The sequence below is a fragment of the Myxine glutinosa genome, chromosome 8 (genome assembly GCF_964187855.1).
Source record: "Myxine glutinosa chromosome 8, kmMyxGlut1.1, whole genome shotgun sequence".
NCBI classification, from domain to species: domain Eukaryota; kingdom Metazoa; phylum Chordata; class Myxini; order Myxiniformes; family Myxinidae; genus Myxine; species Myxine glutinosa.
The window spans coordinates 140,199,728-140,216,068 of record NC_136268.1 but is presented as its reverse complement, the minus strand read 5'-3'; the positions used below and the strand labels follow the sequence as shown (position 1 = coordinate 140,216,068).

Below are 16,341 nucleotides of genomic sequence, written 5' to 3'. Positions count from 1 at the left end.
CCGAATCCATATTCAGATCTTCACCAAAATCGAATGGTCCTTGTCAGACACCCAACCCATCCACCAAGTTTCATCCAAATCCATCAACTTTTTAAGATATCCTGCTATGTATCGTTTTTGACCATATTTCCTAATGGTGCAGAATAACTTTTAAAATTCTAGTAGCCGGATCCGAATCCGGATCTTCACCAAAATCTAATCATTTCGTCGTTGTCACATGCGCTACCTCTCTGCCAAATTTCGTCCGAATCCGTCCACAACTTTTTGAGATATCTTGTTCACAGACAGATAGACAAACAGACAGACAGGGGTGAAAATATAACCCCCATCTACCTTTGGTGGTGGAGGTAATGAGTGTGTGCTCCACCAGCACATAGGTGTAGCATATTGTTTGCGACATAAAAAAAAGAAAAAAGGTTTTGTAACATATTGTTTTTTTGTTTGCGTGTGGCTACACAAAAAGTGTAGCATATTGTTTGCGACTTAAAAAAAAAGGGGGGGGAAAAAGTTTCGTAGCATATTGTTTTTTTGTTTGTGTGTGGCTACACAAAAAGTGTAGCATATTGTTTGCGACTTTAAAAAAAAAGGGGAAAAAGGTTTTGTAGCATATTGTTTTTTTGTTTGCATGTAGCTACACAAAAAGTGTAGCATATTGTTTGCGACTTTTAAAAAAAGGGGAAAAAGGTGTAGCATATTGTTTTTTGTTTGCGTGTAGCTACACAAAAAGTGTAGCATATTTTGCAACTTTAAAAAAAAGAAAAAAGAAAAAAAAAAGGTTTTGTAGCATATTGTTTTTTGGTTGCGTGTAGCTACACAAAAAGTGTAGCATATTGTTTGCAACTTTAAAAAAAGGGAAAAAAAGGTGTATATTGTTTTTTTGTTTGCGTGTAGCTACACAAAAAGTGTAGCATAGTTTGCGACTTAAAAAAAAAGGAAAAAAAAAAAGGTTTTGTAGCATATTGTTTTTTTGTTTGCGTGTAGCTACACAAAAAGTGTAGCATAGTTTGCGACTTTAAAAAAAAGGGAAAAAAAAAAAGGTTTTGTAGCATATTGTTTTTTTGTTTGCGTGTAGCTACACAAAAAGTGTAGCATATTGTTTGCGACTAATGGATTATATTCCCTCCACGATGGGAACGGGGAACACAAGGTCAACTTGATGAAAGCAAATGCATTGTGGGGCGGGGTGGTTGCCATGGTGAAACCGAACAATTAACAATGGAAACACAGTTGGTTGTTATGTTGTTGAATCGAGTTTGCCCAGGGTGTTTTTGTTGAACCGATAATTTGACTATTACTGCACTAATACCGAGTTAGTCTTCCGTAAAATTTGAGAAATTTTTAATGTGCGTCTTGCCCCGAGCACGAGTCACAATACGCTGGAGATTTCATTAGGGATTTGTAAATGCAATCAAAATATTATGGTTAATGATATCTGAAGCATTGCAACAAGGTCACGTTCAAGTTTGCTAATTGTCTGGAGGCTTGCCGTACGATCGCCATGTTTCTTATCATTTGCCATGTCAACATTTGCCATGTTTGCCATGCCTTGTTTGTTATCATTTTTAAGGTGGGAAATGGCACGGAATATGTAGGGGGTCGTGTGGGTGTTTTGCACATTTTTAAACGTGTGTGAACCTGCAGGTTTCATCATTCTTTGTGCAATACTCTACTCTGTTTTGTCGGTGCAAGCAAAATATCCATACGCAAGATGTTTGCTGATTATATTTATCTGCTGCACAAAAGCTCATTATAAAATGGAAATGAGCACACATCAGGCAAAGGTTAAGGGGGCGGTGTATGGTGCGGGTCCTGCGATTCATGCTGCCTCGTGGATTCTCTTGGATAGAGACGCCAGATGAAAACCCCTACGCTCCGACGTATCGGTTTCCTAGCCAGTGCACACCAGCCGTCGTTCCACCAGGTATGCACGTGCCTGCCCTCTACCTGCTTGCGTGTGCCTGATGACACCTGCTGCCTGAGATTTTCCTGCATGCACGTGGCCCTTGTGCTTGATGTCTCCCTTAACAAGCGAGTCGCTGCTGTATCTGTAAAATCGACGTGAGATGAAACAAGCGATAGTAAGAGTGGGTCTGTGCAGCAGATTTTATTAATTACAACTCGAGTGGAAGCTTCCTGATAACCTCCAAATATGCAATTATTGCTTCCTCCGAATCATCGCTCATCAATTGATTAATTGAGGGCTTCCTAAATCATATTCTGATAATTGCACCTCATTTCGTACAGAGACCGACATCTCGCAAAATTGCAAATCAATTAAAACAATAATACAATGATCATTATGATTAGTATGTGTAGTATAATTATATTGTTGCGAATATGGAATTTGGCCTCCATATCCGCTTGTAAATATTCCCCTATTTTCTCCAATACTCCCCAACTTTCCCCAATCCCCCATTCCCTAGTCCCATTGCATGTAAATAACAATCAGTAGAGCCGACCTTCCCCTTATTCCCCCATTAAATGTCGTGCCCAGGTCCACCGCACCACACGTAGACAACTTTCGGACATCTTCCTAGTTATTCTTAATCTATGTCAGTTAAGGCCTCGTTTCCATTAATTATGACTCTTCGTTGCACCAGAATGTGATTATATGGCATCAGTAGTGAGTTTAGGACCTTTCCCATACCTCCTCCCATCTTCTTCCCCAAACAACAACAATAACAACAACTACAACAACAATTACAACTACAACTACGACTACAACAACAGAGGGGCGGGGAGTGTGCGTCCTCACACCGGCTCGGTTACCCGCCATGACCATGCGCTCCACGGCGTTACCCCGAAGGGGCTGGCTGTCAGCTCCTCGTCAGGGGCGGAGCCAGTAACCCCCCCACGCACCCAATGAGAAGCAACGTGCCGATTCCATCTGGGGCGGAGCTAACGAGCCGAGGGCGTGTCACTCCCCGCCGGATATACGCGGCCCCGCGCCGGATGTGACGTAAGATGCGCCTCAGCTTGGAGAAAGAACGTCCCCTCCGAGCGCTGTGAAACCTCCCGCATCTCTGGACCGGACCGGGTCGATTCTAACCTTTGAGCACAGGTGCACCTGGAGCCATCGACAATCGCTTTCCTGCCATCAACCCCCGTGTGAGTCAGCTTTGTCCCGTTTATCTGTCGTCTGTTGGGAATAATATAAGAGTGTGTCTAAGTGCCTGTCTTTCTGTGATTAGAACTCTAGCCCCTGTAATCTGACCTTTCCGTACGAATATAATCTCCTCCGGAGGTCTTGAGAATCGAAACATTGGTGTCGTATTGTGTTATTGTAATCCAGCCGGGTGTCTTCTTTTTCTTATTGAGCCAGCATCGCGCGACTAGTCAACGTTCGGGCACAATCGGGTAACTTGTGCAGACGTGGTCATACCATAAAACCGCTCGGTAAATAACATCCAAGCCACGTCTGTAACAATTGGTGTCGAGGAGTGGAATTCGAACCCGGGACTAAATTTATTAGGCCCAAATTGGTAACAAGTAGAATCGATTCGGAGCGCGTTTCCCGCGCGAAATTATAACGGCGAAATTTGAATTTGTTTTACGAAAATAAAATAAAAAACCGAATTTTGAAAGTCGCGCTATGGCGGGTCAAGACGGCTGGGGTCCGGTAGGGGAGAGTGAAGCAGGGTCGATCCAGGACCAAAATGAGGGACAGGAGGAGAGCGAAGCAGTGAGGGCGGCAGGTTCGCAAAATAGCGCCGTCACGCACGAAGAAGCGGGCGCGCAAAATGGCGCCTCGCTGATCACCGCGCCAGCGACCGTGGCAGCGCCCCCGGTGGATTTGAACTTGTTTTTCATACAAATGAAGGCCCTTATGGCCCAGAATAGCGAAGAAATGGAAAGCAGAATGATGGGGGTAATGGGGAACCGAATGGATGCTCAGAGTGAGCGATTGGAGGGCCAATTAGGGGTAATGGGAAACCAAATGGGGGTAATGGGAAACGAAATGGGGGTAATGAGGGACGAAGCGAGGGGTACCAGTGAGAAGTTAGACAATAATTTTGAGGGGTTAGACAACGGGATAAAAGAAGTGAAAAATGGGTTAACGGGGGTAGAAAACAGAATGGCCGCTCAAGAGAATCAAATGGAAGGGATGCAAAAGGGGTTAGAGGGGGTAGAAAATAGAATGGCTGCCCAGGAGAATCAGATAGAGGGAGTGAAAAATGGGTTAGAGGGGTTAGAAAACAGTATGGAAGGCAAATTGAGGGACATGAGGGACCAAGCGGAAAGGGAAGTTAAACAAATGGAGCAGCAGATAGAGGGGGTCAGAATGGGGGTAGAAACCAAACTGGATGCTCACAGGGAGGAAATGGAGCAGATGAGGGTGGCATCTGGGCAGGAGATGCAAGTGATGGGAGAGGAGATCAGAAGAGGAGTGAGTGAGGAGGTCGGAGGAGTGCGCGAGGAGGTGAGGCACTGTAAGGAGCGCATGGAGAAAGAGGTGAGAAAGGGGACTGTAAAATTGCAAGGTGGTATAGAGGAGTTGACGCTGGGAGTAGAACAACTGACAGTGGGACAAAAGGAGTTGGGGGACCAGGTAAAGAAGAACACAGCGGTAATAGAGGGTTTAAAATCGACACAGAAGGAGATGAAAAAGGACGTAGGGGTAATTAAAAAAGAGTGCCAGACGGTACATGAGGACCTGACGAGGAAAATGGACAAGGTGGTAGAGGTAATGGAGGTTAAAGAGCGGGAGGTGCGGGAGCACATAGAAAAAAATAAAGTGGAGTTAGAGGAAGAACTTAAAGGGGCGCACGAAGAGATGAAGGAGATGAAGCAAAAATTAGAAGAAGTGGAAGAAGGGGTGAGCGAAATTAAGAAGCGACGGAGAGAGGATAAGAAAGAGATAAAGGAGGAAGTAAAAGAATTGGTCCAAAGTCTGTGTTCGGATCGTGATGATGTGCTCATTAACCGGATGAGGGATTCACAGGTGATGGAGGAGAAGCGAAGAGAAAGAGGACCCGGTGTAAGTGGTGACCAATATGGTCGTGCGTATGATGCGCCAGGTGATTTAATAAGCTTGGGGGTCGAGATAGACCCGGAAGTTCGTGAGAGGCCACGAGTGAGGTGTATGGCTGGTCCGGAGGGTATGGAACGAGAGGTGCGAGGTGTGGGTGAGCAAGGTTGTGGGAGTATGGAATGGGTAGCGGGTTGCGGAGGTGTGACCCATGCATCGACACCAACAGGGGTAGTTGTTGGAGGGACCGGGGAGGCACGAGAGCCCCTTGGGGGTAATGTACTGTGGGGGCCCGGCCGGTTCGGCCCCGCGCTGACCCCGCAAGGGGCGACGCACGGGGTCCGGCCGGCGGGCAACGACTCGCATACGAGGTGGTCCCACAAGGTCCCACTCGCGCCGTATGACGGCAAGAGTGATCTACGCGCGTACCTGGCGCAGTTCGACTGTGTGTGTAAGGGTAACGGTTGGGGTGAGGACGAAGGTGGAGTACACCTGGTGGCCGCATTGCGCGGCGCGGCGGCGGAGGTGCTGACGGCATTACCAGCGGGTGCTCTCACCCTGCCAGCCCTCCGCGACGCCCTAATTAATCGATTTGGAATAGAACAGCAGAGCGAGCTTGTTAAAGCTCAGCTCGCGCTGCGAAAGCGCAAGCCCCAGGAAGCCATCGGGGAACTTGCCCACGACATTCGCCGCGCAGTGGGGATCGCACATGCTAGCATGGCAGCGGATTCCCGGGAAAGCCTGGCGCTGGACCATTTTATCCAGGCCCTCCCGGATATTGAGCTCCGGCAACAGCTCGCCATGTGGCGCCCGCAGACTCTGAGCCAGGCGGCTGACGCTGCGGCCCGTTGGGAAGCAGCGAGGCCCCTGGCCCGGGGGGGCGAGCGTCTCGCAATGGCGGTCCGCCAGATGGGACCCCCGATGGAGGGCGGACCCCTTAGGGGGCCCGCCCCCGACGTGGGTCCTGACCTGGCGGGCATGGTCCGGAGGCTGGTGGACCAGCGCCTGGCAGGACCTGGACCATGGCAGGCGGCCCCGGAGGTGGCCCGCGGTGGACCACGAGCGGGTAATCCAATTCGGACCTACAGGGGGGGGAATTTGGAATTCCGGAGGCAAGCACCTTACCAGGTGAGGTGCTATACCTGCAACCGCCTGGGTCACCTGGCGCGGCACTGTCGAAACGCGCGCCGGGATGATCCCCGGCAGTTGAGGTCCTCAACTCCGCCCAGGGGGGAGCGGGTTAGCCGACCCCAGACACCCCCCCACCAGACCCCGGGAAACTAGAAGGTGTCGGGCACGTAGGGCGGTGTTCGGCAGCAGAGGATGGAGGAGAGCCCTCATTGACGCGACAGGTCATTTATTGTGGCCAAATTGGAACCGGTAGCCTGACAATTAGATGCAAAATTGCCGGCGTGGGGGTAGACGCCGTAGTGGACACAGGAGCTAGCGCCACGATCATCAGCCCTGTGGTCCTTGATTCGAGTGCAGGTGGCTGGGATAAGATCCAGCGCCTGCAAAATTATAGTTTGCAGCTTGCTACCGGGGTAACGGCCCCGATCATAGGGCGTGGTTCTGTGACCCTCAAGTTAGGGTCGGTAAGGAGGGAGATAGATGTTTGGGTGGCGGAGGTGTGCGACCCATGTTTAATAGGGTTGGACCTGTTGACTGCCAGCGGTTGTAAAATCGACTTGTGCCGGGGGATCCTGCAGGTGGGAGTAGAAGAGCTGCCGTTAGGGGGAGTGAGCACGGCCGAGAGAGCGGAGCTGGAGGCTTCCGAGGCCGTGACCATCCCTCCAAGGGCCGAGGCGATAGTGCCGGCCCGATGGGCAGCTCGCCCAACATGGCAGGAGTCCTGCGGCTTGGTCGAACCGGTGGCAGCGCAGTCCATACCGGGTTTAATCGTGGGCCGCACCCTTGTAAAAACGAACGGACCGGTAGTGGCCGTCCGAGTAATAAATATGAGTACAGAACCACGCACTATAGTAAGGGGCACGAGGGTAGCTGGCTGCACCCCCGTTGAGGAAGTCGCGACAGTGAGGGGCGAGAACGTCCAGCCGAGCCGACCCCGGGGGGAGCCTTCAATGACAAGTAGGAATTGGCCCGATCCCATTTGCGAGATGGTAAATCGTAGCAGCGTAGAGTTGGGAGGTACCCAGAGGGAGGCCTTACACAAACTGGTTGGGTCCCATTTGGACCTCTTCTCCTTGTCCACCGAGGATATTGGACGTACGGGCCTGGTGAAACATCAGATCCACACCGGTGAGGCCCGGCCTATTCGTCAGGCCGCCCGACGGCTCCCTTGGAGCAAGAGGGCGGAAGCTGACGAGCAGGTTGCAAAAATGCTCGACGCAGGTGTGATCGAGCCCTCGGGAAGTCCTTGGATGTCACCTGTTGTGCTGGTCAAAAAGAAGGATGGGACCACGCGGTTCTGCGTGGACTATCGCCAGCTAAACAACGTGACACTCAAGGACTCATATCCCCTGCCAAGGATTGATGACACCCTCGATGCCGTTGCGGGCTCAAATTGGTTCACAACTTTGGACCTCAAGAGTGGGTATTGGCAGGTGGAGATGGATAGGGCAGGGAAGGAGAAAACGGCATTTTCCACAGGTAAGGGACTGTATCAGTTTACTGTGATGCCGTTTGGTTTGTGTAACGCCCCCGCCACCTTTGAGAGATTGATGGAGCATGTACTAGGCGGCATGCCATGGCAATCATGCCTGGTGTACCTGGATGACGTCCTGGTACATGCCCAAACGTTCCCCCAGGCACTAGCTAATTTGGACCAGGTGTTCGGGTGCCTCAGACAGGCAGGGTTGAAGCTGAACCCGAGTAAGTGCACTTTGTTTGCAAGAGAGGTGGCCTATCTAGGTCACGTGATTGGCCGCGAGGGGGTAAAAACAGACCCAGACAAAATTAAAGCGGTAGAGGAGTGGCCCGCACCACGTACCATCAAAGAGGTGCGGGGATTTTTGGGACTCTGCTCCTACTACCGGCGCTTTGTGGCGAAATTTGCGGAGTTGGCCCGTCCCCTCCACCGGCTTACGGAGAAGGGGACGCGATTTAATTGGACACGGGAGTGCCACGAGGCCTTCCAAAAATTGAAGGGGTGTCTAACATCCGCACCCCTTCTAGCTTACCCCACTAGTGACGGGACATTTACCCTGGACACGGATGCGAGCCAGGAAGGATTGGGCGCAGTTTTGTCTCAGACACAGGAGGGCGTGGAGAGAGTGATTGGTTATTATAGTCGGGCCTTAAGTAGGCCCGAGAGAAATTATTGCGTCACTCGCAAAGAGTTATTGGCTATGCTGGCTGCCATGAACCATTTCCACCCGTACTTGTACGGGCGGAAATTTTTGGTTAGAACTGACCATTCCTCCTTGCAATGGCTCCTTCGGTTCAAGGAACCGGAGGGCCAAATTGCAAGGTGGTTGGAAAAGTTGCAGCAGTACGATTTTGATGTGGCCCATAGGGCCGGGAAGGCCCATGGTAATGCGGACGCACTCTCTCGGCGTCCTTGTCTGGGGGAAAACTGTAAATTTTGTGCGAGACACGAGGAGAGGGAGCAATTGGGCGATTCCGCCCCGATTCTCGTCGTCCGGGCAACCCGGGTGAGAGGGCCAATTTTGCCACTAACCGCGGACGAGGAATTTGGAGAGTTGGCTTGGAGCACGGCCCAGCAGGAGGATCCTGTTCTGGGGCCGGTGTTCCAATGGGTCAAATTGGGGCAAAGACCAAAGGGGGAAGAGGTCACCCCCCTCGGGGCACAAACAAAGGCATATTGGGCTCAGTGGCAGACCCTGGAATTGAAAGGCAACATCTTGTATCGCAAGTGGGTGGAGGTTCCCTCTGATCGAACTTCCTGGCTGGTGATAGTCCCTGACAAATTCAAGAACGTCATATTGCAACAGGTGCATGGTACCCGCTCCGGCGGCCATTTGGGCAGGACAAAGACAATATCTCGGGTCCGCCGGAGGTTCTATTGGGTGAATATGGGGCGCGACATACAGGACTGGTGTCGGAGATGCGACGCCTGTTCTGCCAAAAAGGGACCAGCACGGAGGATGAGGGCCCCCCTTCAATTACATCAGGTGGGGGCCCCCCTTGAGCGGGTGGCTATGGATATTCTAGGACCGCTGCCCCGCACCCGCCAAGGTAATAAGTATATCCTCGTTGTAATGGACTATTTCACCAAGTGGCCGGAGGCCTACGCCCTCCCCAACCAAGAAGCAGGGGTGGTAGCGCAGGCCTTCGTGGAAGGATTTGTGTGCCGGCATGGGATTCCACAGGAGTTGCACACCGACCAGGGACGAAATTTTGAGAGCAAATTGCTAAAAGATGTGTGCAGTCTCCTGTCAATTCGGAAAACCAGAACAACGCCTTTAAGACCTCAATCTGACGGGATGGTGGAAAGATTCAATCGAACTCTAATCCAACAACTGGCACTGTTCACCACCACCCGTCAGGATGACTGGGACGAACATCTCCCTTATTTGCTCATGGCCTACCGAACCAGCCAGCACGGGGCCACCGCATGCAGTCCAGCGTTGCTTATGTATGGGCGGGAGTTACGGGCTCCCGCCGACTTGCTATGCGGTCCCGTGCCAGACACAGTGGTTAACCCGCCGAGGGAGGGGTACGCACGTCACCTAGAGGAAGGCATGGAGCTAGTCCATGCCTTCGCCCGCCGCCAACTCCATCTGGCGGGGGAAAAGATGAAGCGCAGGTACGACGACCGGAGCCAGGGGAGTCAATACGCTCCGGGGATGAAGATTTGGTTCTTTAATCCCCGGAGGCGGAAGGGAAGGTGCCCAAAACTCACCTCCCCCTGGCAAGGCCCAGGAGTCGTCCTGTCGCAAATCTGTGACGTGGTCTTTAAGATCAAAATGGGGCCACGAGCCCTCCCTCGGATCGTCCACGCCGACCGGATAAGACCTTACACCGGCGAGCAGGCGCCCCCGTGGATTGCCTCGGCTTTAGATGCCGAGGCGGGACCCAGTACCTCTGAATAAGGGGGGGCTTATTAGTGCCAGAGGACTGGGGGATTGAGGAGCGATAGGCCCGGTGGGAGAGGGTGGCATCCCTGCCACCCTTCCCATGGTGGGGCAAAGGAGCAATAGATTATGGGGTGTATGGCAGTGAAAACTAGCCCGGGTGGGTTAGGATATGGTGTGTAGGGATCTAGAGAAGATGACATTAGGTAACGTTAAGTTTAGTTAGTGACTGATACCTGTAGTGGGGACGCAGGTAGATTAGTATGGATGATAATGACGAGGGAGCGCAATAGTTTAAAGGGACGACTGGGAAGCGCAAGTTTCAGAGGGGAGTAGTTAGCTGAGATGATGCCGTGTGTGTGAGGATTGAACAGGTGAGAATTGAACAGGTGTGATTGCACAGGTGTGCAATTGTACAGGTGTGATTGCACAGGTGTGCAACTGGACAGGTGTGTGGAGCAGTGTATGAGTAGTGAGTGTGTGGATCAGCGCGAATGCGCTTGGGGAGAGAAGGGTGCAGGTGGCACCAGGTGTGAGAGCACAGGTGTGCAGGTACAGGTGTGTGGAGAGAGTTGGAGTGAGTGGTACGGAGTGGTGTGCATGGTGCGAAGGTGTGGATGGGGGAAGAGTGGACCCCTTTCGCGAGCACCCGGGGCGGGTAGTGTAAGTGTTAGGTAGAGGGTGCAGGTAAATTGTGGTTGGATATTGGCATTTGTGGTGCGGTTGCAGAATGGTGTTGTGAATGGGTGCATTAGTGTTGTGGAAATGGCTGGGCGTGTAGCCTGTTAGTGTGTGTAGTTGGTTGGGCACTCCACCACTGTGAGGATGTCGGCCAGGTGAGGCCGCAGGTGGGCTCTGGGAGCCGGTAGTTGTGAGTGGGTGCCTGAGGATCCCGGGTGTGGATCGGGTAGCCCAGTGCCAGAGAGGGCACCGAGTGGGGAGAGCGCCAGAGGGCCTGCCCCAGTTAGTTAGGTTAGGGTAAGGAGCAGGTAAGCTCGGAGGCAACCGCAGTGGTGGAGGTGTGCAGGTGGGTAGACCCACTGGGAGAGGTACACGCCGCAGCCCAGAAATTGTGCGAGGGCACCGGGAGATGAATCGGGGGAGTGAGACCCCAAATTGAAGAGCACCACAGTTTGGCCAATGGGAATTGGTTTTTAGAACCCATAGTGTAAGAGGGCCAATGGTTTGGCCGGAGAGAGACCCCGGGTAGTGTAAAGTTGTTAAAGTCATTTAGGAAATAGTGAGGATTGATGAACCTGTCGCACCATACGCAGCCACTTACCTGTGGTGATGATGATGACTCCACACCTGTGTTTTCTTTGTTTGTGTGCAGGAAATGAGATTGCTGTGAGGATTTGTGAGACGCATCACGACGTGGATGAGACATTGGGGTGATTCCATCTCTCCCTCCCTAGGAGGGACTGATGATGAATTGGTAATGGCAAATTATGATGTTGAGTTGGAGATGGCAAATTTTGATGAGAGTTGAAAATGGCAAATTTGATTGGTTAGGAGGGAGAGAAGACGAATTTGGTATATGGGAGGAACGGGGAAGACAGTAGGGATGTTTGTTGATTTGTAAAGTAGATGTTTATGGGTAGTGTTGTGTTGTGTGGATACAGTAAGGGGTAAGGGAGGGGCCATGTAGGTTACCTGGTGGGGGGGGGCGTACGATAGGAACGTACCTGTCTCACCTGGTTCCCATGTGCCCCCAGTGTGCATCACCTTACATTGCGTGCACTTTTGCGCCCTTACCACCTTACTCACTTGTTTCTTCTTTTGTCTCCCACCTCCGAGGATCTGGCTTTGGGGTAGAGAGAGAGGAGAGAGAGGTGCTGGCTGCGCAGTTGTGGGCCTGCACTTTCGCTGTTTGCTGCCGGGATCGATACACCATATGGACCGCAATGTTTGTGGCCACCCACAATGGACCGCAGTTCGTTTGCGGCCAAGCACCACCCGGGGATGGACCTATGGATCAACGTGGCACCTATGCCATACAGGTGAACCACTAATAGTTAACACCACCAAGTGCACCACAAGAAGAGCAAGAGACACCTGCAGGGTTAGGGGTTGTCGAATTTATTTTTATTCCAATGAACAATGGTGACTGCACCGATTGGTGGTGGGGTGGTGCTGTTGATGCTCGGGAAGGGTGCTCTGCACGTTATTAAAGGCCGTCGGCCACAGAGCACTCGTGGGTTGGTGTATCGATGTTGGCAAGCGCGCTCTCTCTATGCATAACATCTGCATGTGTTCCTCCAAAAAAAAAAAACAGGTCCTGGATCGTAGTGTAAATAGCAGCGTAGTTGTGTAAATAATGCTCCCTACCGGCTGTATGTTTAGTTTGAGAATTCTTTCCGGATTCGGTTATCCTGTGGGTGTGTTTCTGTGAGGAGAAGGGTGCAACGTCGCAGGGGGACATATTTACTCATTTGTGAATATCTGTAAAACTGTCGCACTCAGGGTAGAGTTAATAGTAGAGGGAACTACATTGCGTGCCACACTAAAGTAGGTAAAAATTTATCGGGTCGGGACGCCCCGAGGGTAGAGAAGGGTGCAATGTTGCGAATATGGAATTTGGCCTCCATATCCGCTTGTAAATATTCCCCTATTTTCTCCAATACTCCCCAACTTTCCCCAATCCCCCATTCCCTAGTCCCATTGCATGTAAATAACAATCAGTAGAGCCGACCTTCCCCTTATTCCCCCATTAAATGTCGTGCCCAGGTCCACCGCACCACACGTAGACAACTTTCGGACATCTTCCTAGTTATTCTTAATCTATGTCAGTTAAGGCCTCGTTTCCATTAATTATGACTCTTCGTTGCACCAGAATGTGATTATATGGCATCAGTAGTGAGTTTAGGACCTTTCCCATACCTCCTCCCATCTTCTTCCCCAAACAACAACAATAACAACAACTACAACAACAATTACAACTACAACTACGACTACAACAACAGAGGGGCGGGGAGTGTGCGTCCTCACACCGGCTCGGTTACCCGCCATGACCATGCGCTCCACGGCGTTACCCCGAAGGGGCTGGCTGTCAGCTCCTCGTCAGGGGCGGAGCCAGTAACCCCCCCACGCACCCAATGAGAAGCAACGTGCCGATTCCATCTGGGGCGGAGCTAACGAGCCGAGGGCGTGTCACTCCCCGCCGGATATACGCGGCCCCGCGCCGGATGTGACGTAAGATGCGCCTCAGCTTGGAGAAAGAACGTCCCCTCCGAGCGCTGTGAAACCTCCCGCATCTCTGGACCGGACCGGGTCGATTCTAACCTTTGAGCACAGGTGCACCTGGAGCCATCGACAACCGCTTTCCTGCCATCAACCCCCGTGTGAGTCAGCTTTGTCCCGTTTATCTGTCGTCTGTTGGGAATAATATAAGAGTGTGTCTAAGTGCCTGTCTTTCTGTGATTAGAACTCTAGCCCCTGTAATCTGACCTTTCCGTACGAATATAATCTCCTCCGGAGGTCTTGAGAATCGAAACATTGGTGTCGTATTGTGTTATTGTAATCCAGCCGGGTGTCTTCTTTTTCTTATTGAGCCAGCATCGCGCGACTAGTCAACGTTCGGGCACAATCGGGTAACTTGTGCAGACGTGGTCATACCATAAAACCGCTCGGTAAATAACATCCAAGCCACGTCTGTAACAATATTAAGGCCTACAAAGACCAATATTGTGCTTTTGTTATGGTAAAAACGTTTTTTTGAATTCCTCTTCAAGTGTAAAATTACAATTGTTATTACAATTACAATTACAAGTTGTAATTACAATTACAATTGTTATTACAGTTGCAATTACAATAACAATTACAATTGCATTAAACAGATATCAAATAATAATATCTCAGAGAAATGCAAACATTTCATGGAATATTCATAGGCCATACATCCGTTGATGGTTAATTAGTTATCTGTAGTGTGTTTTTACACTTTTTGATTGTTTCTTCAGAAACTTCCTCATTACAACTTTGAATGAGCAGTAAAGATGTTGTAATAATATGAGGGTAAATAAATAAGCTTTGCATTAAAAAAAAGTTTAAGTTGGTTTATAATAGAGGTTTTCGAAGTATCAACAGCAATCATCATCATCATCATCATCCTGTTTTCAGTCCACTACAGGACGAAGACCTCGGCGGTATTCGTCAGGGAGCTAAACCCACCAAATTTCAGATACCTGCAGTAGTCAGATTTTTTTTGTGTACAGAGTCGAGGCTCATGGAAGAGCGAGAGCACTGATGGATCAGGACACAACAGAACAAAGGGAACAGTAGTGAGGGAGTGGGGGTTGGGGGGGGGGGGGCAACATCAGAGCCGAAGGACATAATAGAGGACGACTTGTCCAAATAATGGGTGTGGAAGGAATGAAGGGAAGAGAAGGACACATTGGTACACAAGGGTGGACAAGATATATATGTACAGTCACGTGAAAAAGTAAGTACAACCCATGTAAAGTTTTGGCTTTTTCAACATATTTCAACATACAGCTATTTGATCTTCATTTCAACAATATTGATAAAAAACCACCTTTTAGAGGCCATTTTTCCCCGCAAGCGGGGGTTGGCCTTTTTCGGGAACTGTGGTTGTTGTTGTTTTTTTTCGGTCCCCTTTTTGAAGCAATGTTTTACGGCCGGATGCCCTTCCTGACGCCAACCCTTTTTGCCGCCTTTAACGACAAGCAGGGAATTACCAGTGAACTGGTACTCAATTTGCCGACCTCGGAAGGATGACAGGCTGAGTCAACCCCCCTGGCGTTAATTCAGCGATTGACCGGGATTCGAACCCAGGATCCTAGGATCCTAAGCCGGCACCCTAGCCGCTAGCCCAACACCAGGGTATTGATAGATTCAAATTCAACAATATTGATAGATAAAGGTGATATAATATAACAAATATCATGAAACATTTACATTTTGTAGTCCATTGTATAATTTAAATAAACATAAATGCAAATTTTGCATGTGGAAAAAGTAAGTACACCCCTACATTTATCACTACTTCAAATACCTAAAATTAGAATCAACTGCACCAGCTCAGGTGCAAATGATTTGAACATCGTTAGAGAGGATCTTGGAGGAACCCGTCGTATTTAAACCTCAGACATTTAGTTTGGTTTGCTCTTTGTTGTTGAAGTGTGGTGGCGTCACCATGCCAAGATCAAAAGAGCTCTCTGAGGCCTTCAGAAAGAAGGTTATGGATGCCTACGAGTCTGGGAAGGGATTTAAAAAGATGTCCAAAAAATTTGAAATCAATCATTCGACTGTCCGGAAGATCATCTACAAGTGGAGAAGATTCCAAACAACTGCCAACTTGTTCAGGCCAGGCCGCCCCAGCAAGTTCAGCCCGAGAGCAGACCGCAAGATGCTGAAAGAAGTCTCTAAGAACCACAGAATATCATCACGGGACCTACAGGTAGCTCTTGCCACTGTTGATGTCAAAGTGCACGAGTCTACCATTAGAAAGAGGCTGCACAAATTTGATCTACATGTGAGGTGTGCCAGGAGGAAACCTTTGCTGTCCAGAAAGAACATCAAGGGCAAGACTAAAGTTTACCAATGAACACCTCGGCAAAGACCAACACTTCTGGAACAATGTGCTCTGGACAGATGAGTGAAAGGTAGATTTATATTTGGTTAGAGGTAGAGTTGTGAATGTTAATTTGAGTACCGGTAACCTCCTCCTCATTGGGAATGTTAATTTGAGTACCGGTAACCTCCTCGTTGGGAATGTTAATTTGAGTACCGGTAACCTCCTCCTCATTGGGAATGTTAATTTGAGTACCGGTAACCTCCTCATCGTTGGGAATGTTAATTTGAGTACCGGTAACCTCCTCATCGTTGGGAATGTTAGTTTGAGTACCGGTAACCTCCTCATTGGGAATGTTAGTTTGAGTACCGGTAACCTCATCCTCGTTGGGAATGTTAGTTTGTGGAGTACCGGTAACCTCCTTCCCAATAGGAATGTTAATTCGTGGGGTCACGGTAACCTCCTCCTCGCTGGGAATGTTAATTTGTGTTGTCACGTTAACCTCCTCCTTACACACCGCATCATTGTGACCTTTTTTTCCACACCTGACACACGAGGCTTTGGGACAAAACCGTTTTAAATGTAACAACGCTCCGCACTGAAAACACGTCACGGTGGCAGACGATGCGTACAGCTGGTAGTTCGTGTCCTCGAAGTTTATTGTGAACGAGATATTGAGGCCCGTATCGTCCCCACGGTCTGGTAGTGGTAGGACCATGTACACCTGCCTTCGGAAACTCATGACGTGTTTAACACGTTCATTCCGACAACCAAGAGGAATTGTGGATATCCGAGACACCATTTTCCCATAACGCGCTAACACGGCCATAATCCTGTCATTA

At 50.0% G+C, this 16,341-nt stretch overlaps 1 protein-coding gene across 1 annotated transcript in view; it reads left to right on the top strand.

Annotated features, from left to right (window-relative positions):
* Positions 1–16,341, top strand: part of LOC137432951 (sorbin and SH3 domain-containing protein 1) — a 446,359-nt gene that overhangs the window by 154,370 nt on the left and 275,648 nt on the right. Inside the window, exon 8 of the mRNA XM_078783773.1 lies at positions 1,847–1,921. Coding sequence (XP_078639899.1) covers positions 1,847–1,921 — 75 coding nt within the window. The remainder of the gene's footprint in view (positions 1–1,846; positions 1,922–16,341) is intronic.